At 51.1% G+C, this 7,277-nt stretch overlaps 1 protein-coding gene across 1 annotated transcript; it reads left to right on the top strand.

Moving 5' to 3' along the window:
- The first annotated feature begins 777 nt into the window (after positions 1–777).
- On the top strand, positions 778–7,242 carry Dhrs13 (dehydrogenase/reductase 13). The gene is made up of 5 exons (XM_031351931.1): positions 778–1,137; positions 1,224–1,342; positions 2,801–2,924; positions 3,065–3,376; positions 6,245–7,242. The coding sequence occupies exons 1-5, from the start codon at positions 1,011–1,013 to the stop codon at positions 6,688–6,690; spliced, it is 1,128 nt and encodes a 375-aa protein (XP_031207791.1). The 5' UTR covers positions 778–1,010; the 3' UTR covers positions 6,691–7,242.
- Positions 7,243–7,277: the final 35 nt, after the last annotated feature.

A 7,277-nucleotide genomic window follows, 5' to 3' on the forward strand; every position in this document is an offset into this window, starting at 1 on the left:
TTGTCCTAGGTAAGGTCCTGCTAGGAATGCCTGCACCCACATCCCTAACTGTCCCTGCCCATCTTACCCTGAGTCACTCTTTCCCGAGTAATTGAGTGTCTGCCTACCTAGTCTTGCCACCTGTGAACCGTTCTAGAAACAAATTACCTCCTAAAATTTTTCCTACTTTCTTCCTTTTCGAAGGCAGGGGAAATGGTGTAGCAACTGCGTAATATTACCCACTCCCTGTTTTGGAGGTTGAGGCAGGAGGATCTCAAGTTTAAGGCCAACATGGGCCTAGGGAAACCACCTCAAAAATCCACAGGGTAAGGGGTGGTGGGGTCATAGAGTTAGGAAATCACATGGTTGAATCCCGACAACCCTGCCAGTGCCATCATGAGAAGCCTCGTGTCACTGGCCTGTAACGGGAAAGGTCCTAGAAGCGGAGCGGAGGAGAGCTGGATAATGAAAGGATGAGAAATTAAAGAGTTGCTTCATTGAGGGAAAGGCCAACAAGGACCCGACTCCAAACACACGAGCCCATTCATGTACACAGGACTCCAGACTGAGAGACTGCTACATACTCACACCTAGAGTAAACAGAGATGTTCATTCAGTCACACGCGTTGGTGGAGACTACAGTTGCATGCACAGCCTGGAGGACTCCCGCGATGGGCACAGACACCTACGCAGTGCTCTCACGCCGGCGCCTGCCCAGAATCCAGAATCCACACCCAAACCCTGAGCAGAGATCTCAGGGCCCTCAAGCACACACCCACCCGTCCTTCACGCAGATGTTTCCGGTACATACCCGAGCACGCTTTCCCGGGAGGGAGTTCACGAGCCTAGAGGGCGCTCCCAGGACTCCAAGGTGTTTCGCCTAGGCACGCCGCCAGGGCACGCAGGCGCACGCCTAGGGGGCGCTCTCAGGGGCCACGCGTGCGCGGACACCCCTGCCCAGCCTGCCGCCGCCCTCGCGAGGCCGAGGCGGGAGCAACGAGGCCCGGGCGGGACCCCGGAGCACTGCCGGCATGGAGATGCTGCTGCTGGGCGCCGGGCTGCTGCTGGGCGCCTACGTGCTTGTCTACTACAACCTGGTGAAGGCCCCACCGTGCGGCGGCATCGGCAGCCTGCGAGGCCGCACGGTCGTGGTCACTGGTGAGTGCGCGCGAGCGGGCGGCGGGGAGGCCGGGCGGGTGGCCGCGGCCCGGCCGGCTGAGCTGGCTCCCACCCGCCGCCCGCAGGCGCCAATAGCGGCATCGGGAAGATGACAGCGCTGGAGTTGGCGCGCCGGGGAGCGCGCGTGGTGCTGGCCTGCCGCAGCCGGGAGCGCGGGGAGGCGGCCGCCTTCGACCTCCGCCAGGTGAGACCGTAGGGGAACGCGGGACGCGGGTGAGCCCGGGACGCGGAGGGCGGAGCAGAGCGACGGCTGAATCGAGATCTGAGAGGAGAGAGCCTCACTCTCCCTTAAACACAGAGAGTAATGCAGGGACTGCTGTGGTTTCTAATCTTGAAAGCTTTAAGAATCTGAGTTAATGACGGCAGGTGTGGTCCCCAAGGCTGGGAGCTCAAGGCCATCCTTGGCAAAGGCGAGGAAAAAGGGAAGGTTAGGCTAATGAAGAGACATAGAAAGAACAGCAGGTGCGAATACCCTGAGACTAGAGGGTCTAATTGGAGAGACAGGGGGCGGGTGATGAAGCAAGATATAAGAGGAATGTCCTGAAGTGGTTCTGAGCCCCAGCCAGCTTCTGGAGGCCCTTACAAATACCATCGAGTTGAAGACAGCTGAGCAGAGAAGCCACTTCAGTAGGCTCTGGACCATCCCGATGGCTTCTTCAAATGAATTACTTAGAACTGTGCGGTGTCTAGACTGCAAAGGACAGGAGTAAGAGGGTCACATACCTTTAATCCTAGCACTTGAGAGGCAGAGACAGGTAGATTTCTTTGAGTTTAAGACCAGCTTGGGCTACATCCTAAGACCCTGTCTCAAAAAAAAAAAAAAAAAAGTGCATGAGAAGACCACAGTCTCTTAGGAAAAGTGTGTTACAGCTGGACATGGTGGTGCACACCTGTAATTCCAGCCCAGAAGAGGCTGAGGAGGGGAGATCATGAGTTCCAAGGCAGTCTGGGCTACATAGCAAGATGCTGTCTACAACAGGTGAAAGGCTGTAATTGATTTTATGGTAAATGATAATAAAGACAAGGGAAGGTAATAGCAAATATCTGCACAGTGCTGACTATTTAATATGTATATTAAATACTCTAGCTCAGGCAGGCCTTGAACTGGTGGTCTTTTTGTCTCAGACAAAACGGTAGCTAGGATAGCCAGTGTGCGCCACCACACCAGACATGTAGTTTTTAATCCTCTCAGCTTTTTTTTTTCCAGTAGAAAGTTTTTTTGTTTTGGTTTTGTTTTGGTTGTGTTTTTGTTTTTGGAGACAGGGTTTCTCTGTGTAGCCCTGGCTGCCCTGAAAATCACTCTGTAGACCAGACTGGCCTGGAACTCAAAAATCTGCCTGTCTCTGCCTCCCAAGTGCTGGGATTAAAGGCGTGCACCACCACTGCCCATCAGAAAGTATTATTGTTGACATTATTATTGTTACCCTCTCGTTTTTCAGTAAGAGAACAGAGGCCCAAAAGATATTCAGTATCTTGTCTGAATTCACACTCAGAGGCAAAGTCAGGATTTGAATCCATACACCCATTACACGCTGATACATAGAGGCAGGTTGTAGTCACCGTGGGTAGACTCTCAGAAGCCTGGGAAGAGAGAGGGGAAGGGAGATACCCAGTAACAATCCTAGCCCTTGCTGCTCCACAGGAAAGTGGAAACAATGAGGTCATCTTCATGACCTTGGACTTGGCCAGTCTGGCCTCCGTGCAGGCCTTCGCCACAGCCTTCTTAAGCTCTGAGCCAAGGCTGGACATCCTCATCCACAATGCAGGTGAGGAACAGCAGGCTCTGTGGGAGGGTGGCTGGTAGCCTGGAGAGGTAGACCCTCCAGCAGACACATCTCACAAGTGGGGGGATTCTAAGACCCATGGGGCACCTATAACAGCAACTCATGCCTAGCTTCTGCCTTAGGGATCAGCTCCTGTGGCCGGACTCGGGAAACCTTTAACCTGCTGTTGCGAGTGAACCATGTTGGCCCTTTTCTGCTGACACACTTGTTGCTACCCCGCCTGAGGTCGTGTGCCCCCAGCCGTGTGGTGATAGTGTCATCGGCTGCCCACCGACGTGGCCGTCTCGACTTCACACGTCTGGACTGCCCAGTGGTGGGCTGGCAGCAGGAGCTTCGGGCATATGCCGACAGCAAGCTAGCCAACGTGCTGTTTGCCCGGGAGCTTGCCACCCAGCTTGAGGGCACTGGTGTTACCTGCTATGCGGCTCACCCAGGTGAGGCCTGACTCGGACTGCTCTTCCTTACCTCTCTAGCATCTTTGTACCTTACTGTGTGCCCCCTCCCCCCCCAGTCTCCCATTGAGTCACAGAATAGAAACATGGTCAAAGAGAAACCTATTTCTTTTTCTATTTTTTTAAGATTTATTTTATTTTTACGTGTATGAGTACACTGTAGCTGTACAGAGAGCCATGAGCCATCATGTGTGTGGCTGCTGTTGATCTCAGGACCTCCGCCAACCCCGCTCACTCCAGCGTGATTCACTGTAGCTGTCTTCAGACGCACCAGAAGAGGGCTTCCGATCTCATTACGGGTGGTTGTGAGCCACCATGTGGTTGCTGGGATCCGAACTCGGGACCTTTGGAAGAGCAGTCAGTGCTCTTACCCGCTGAGCCATCTCGCCAGCCCCCCCCTTTTTTAAGATTTATTTATTTATTTTTATGTCTATGAGTACACACTGTAGCTGTACAGATAGTTGTGAGCCTTCATCTGGTTGTTGGGCATTGACTTTTAGGACCTCTGTTCGCTCCGGTCGACCCTGCTAGCTCCAGCCCAAAGATTTCTTTATTATTATAAATAAGTACACTGTAGCTGTCTTCAGATGCACCAGAAGAGGGCACAGGATCTCATTACAGATGGTTATGAGCCACCATGTGGTTGCTGGGATTTGAACTCAGGACTTTTGGAGGAGCAGTCAGTGCTCTTACCCGCTGAGCCATCTCGCCAGCCTAAGAAACCTGATTCTTGCTGATCTTGGGAACAGACTTTTCTCCTCATCTGTTTTCATTCTTTCTCACCTGCATGCTTAGATGCTGACCACTGGCTGGGGGATAAAACAAGACCCTGATGATAATATAGAGGTGTGCGGATGCGGCTGAGCGGTGGAACACTTGGCCTAGTATAGGCAGAACCCTGAGCTTATGCTGTTTGCTTCTCATTTGTGTGTGTATGTTAGTTTTGTCTGCATGGATATATACCGGAGGGCGGTTGTCCACAGAGGCCAGATCCCCTAGAACTGGAGTTATGGGTGGTTGTGAGCATCCTTCCATGTGGGTGCTAAGAACCAACCCTAGGGGCTAGAGAGATGGCTCAGTGGTTAAGAGCGCTGACTGCTCTTCAAGAGGTCCTGAGTTCAATTCCCAGCAACCACATGGTGGCTCATAACCATCTGTAATGAGATCCTGTGCCCTCTTCTGGTGTGTCTGAAGACAGCTACAGTGTACTCATATGAATAAAAAAATAAATAAAATCTTTAAAAAAAAAAAAAAAAGAACCAACCTAGGTCCTCTACAAGAGCAGCAAGTGCTCTTAACCACTGAGCCATCTAGTGATTTGTTAGGTTTTATTTTGTTCTGGTTGTTGTTGTTGTGTGGGTTTTTTGTTTTTCTTTGGCTTTTTGGTTTGTTGTTGTTGTTTTGTTTTGCTTTGTTTTTCTGGAGCCCAGGTTGGCCTGGAATTCTGTGTAGCTCAGTCAAGCCTCAAATTCACCCGAATCTTCTTGCCTCATACTTAGATTTCCCGTATAAGCCACCGCGCCGAGCTGAGATTGGGTTTGATCCCAAACACCACTAAAAAAACAAAGTTATAATGGTGATGATGATAAGTAATATATCATCCAGTCAAGGAGCCTTTCTAGCTGGGCGGTGGTGGCGCACGCCTTTAGTCCCAGCACTTGGGAGGCAGAGGCAGGCGGATCTCTTGAGTTCGAGGCCAGCCTGGTCTACAGAGTGAATTCCAGGATAGCCAGAGCTACACAGAGAAACCCTGTCTTGAAAAAACCCCCCTAAAGAAACCAAAAAGGAGCCTGTCTTTGTGGTAGCTACAATACAGTAGGCATGACTTATGTGCTGAGACAAAAGTAGGGAGGCCACCTTGGTCTGTAAGACCCTGTCTCTCTGAAAGAAGACAAAGCAAACACCAAAGACCTTGCCCTCATAGCTCATGACAAGTGGCGATAGAATCAGGAAAGTGACACTAAGGAAAGACAAACAGGGAGAGAGTTCTCAGATGTAATATTCTTTATTTTATCAGTAGCTGTCAAGGAAGACACTTGGTTAGAACTGAACACAGATCTGAAAGGCTCAGAAATTGAATAACAAGCACAGAGGCAGACATTCCTAATGTGCTGCAGGATGCTAGTATGCCTAGAACAGAGGAGGAGGAGAGATGGGCTGTGCCCGTGAATCATCTCTGTCCTTAGACAATGGGCTACAATAGACAGGGCTTGCCTAGATCATCCTGTTAACATCTTAGAAAACCATTGCTTGGGGCTTTGTAATCGCAGTGACAGTAATGCTACTAACCTTTTTTATGCTCTTGTTACAATTACAGATCCCCAGTGTTAAAAAGCGGTGGCTGATATACTATGGGTTCTTTAAAATGATGGCTTAAACAGAGGAATGGGGCTCAAAATAGATGAAAAGCTGGTGTGAATTAGGCACTGTGGCTTACGCTGGCAACCCCAGTGGGAAGCTGAGGCAGGAGTATTGCTGTCCGTTCAAGGTCAGACTGGACTTATAGAGGAATGAGACTCTTCCTCAAAAAAAAAGGAAAAGGCCTGGAATATAGCTTAGTTGATAGAATTCCAGCCAGCATGTACACAGCCCTGGGTTCATGACACTAGCACCACGTGGTGGGGGTGGGGAATGAGAGAGATTGAACAGCAAAGACAAAGGAACCACATAACCACAACCTGGGAGATGGGGCTGGTAGGAAGGCTTTCTGTAGAAAATGGGTTACATCACCTTGTGGGGCCCCGGAAGCAGATTCTACCATCTGCTCCTAGCTGTTTTTTTTTTTCCCTGCCTGGTGCCTGGGTCCCCACTGCCTCCCTCCACAAAAATCCTCTTTCTTCCTGCCCACAGGACCTGTGAACTCGGAGCTCTTCCTGCGTCACCTTCCTGGATGGCTGTGTCCTATTTTGCGCCCACTGGCTTGGCTGGTGCTCCGGGCACCTCAAGGGGGTGCCCAGACACCCCTGTACTGTGCCCTGCAGGAGGGCATTGAGCCCCTCAGTGGGAGATATTTTGCCAACTGCCATGTGGAGGAGGTCTCCCCAGCTGCTAGAGATGACCAGGCTGCTCATAGGCTATGGAAAGCTACCAAGAAGCTGGCAGGGCTTGCGCCTGGAGACGATGATGACCCTGAAGAAGAGCCAGAACCTCAGGATCCCACAGCCCTATCTTCTCGGAGTGGCCCCAGCCCTGAGAAAACCTCAGTTTCTGGACCTTCTCATAGCTATCGGGGCCCGCAAGACTTATCCAAATTGACACAGCGAAGAATTCAGGCGAAGGATGAACCTATACCCTAACTTTCCTAACCCCCCAGGACAGAATGCTTTTGTAGCACAATGGGATCCCTCAAAATCTCAGTTGTGTGCCTGGGCACTGAGGGGTTGACACATTTACCTCGGAACCCCTTGTCTTGTCCTTAAACAGCCCTTTTCCTTGTGAAAGGAAATGAATACTGCTTCCTGAGATACACTGCAACCCCAGATTCAGGGATGATATGTCAGATACTGTGTTCCTCTGGAATTTGATTTTCAGATTTCTGGGCCCTTCCCTGAGGAGTGATCTGCCCCCGGGGAAGGGCCAGAGACTTTGTGGTTGATGCACTGCAGATGTTAAGCATTACTGACTGAATCCAGCCCTTTTGCAATTTTCTAGCTAGGTAGTTAATTTACCCCCATTTTTATGGAGGCAGAATTAGGAAAGAACTAGTCAGGACAGGAACTGGGGTCTTGAGCTCCCAGGTCTGCCGTAGGGCGGGTGCCCGAGGTGATGCAGCGCAAGGTGATACTACTGAGGTGCCCCAAAGGTGCTACGGGGCCAAGCCCCCAGGAATAAAGCAAGCTGACTGTGGATGCAATGGCTCCCGCCTCTTTCAACATACCGGCCC

Source organism: Mastomys coucha, unplaced genomic scaffold (assembly GCF_008632895.1).
Source record: "Mastomys coucha isolate ucsf_1 unplaced genomic scaffold, UCSF_Mcou_1 pScaffold5, whole genome shotgun sequence".
Taxonomy (NCBI): Eukaryota; Metazoa; Chordata; class Mammalia; order Rodentia; family Muridae; genus Mastomys; species Mastomys coucha.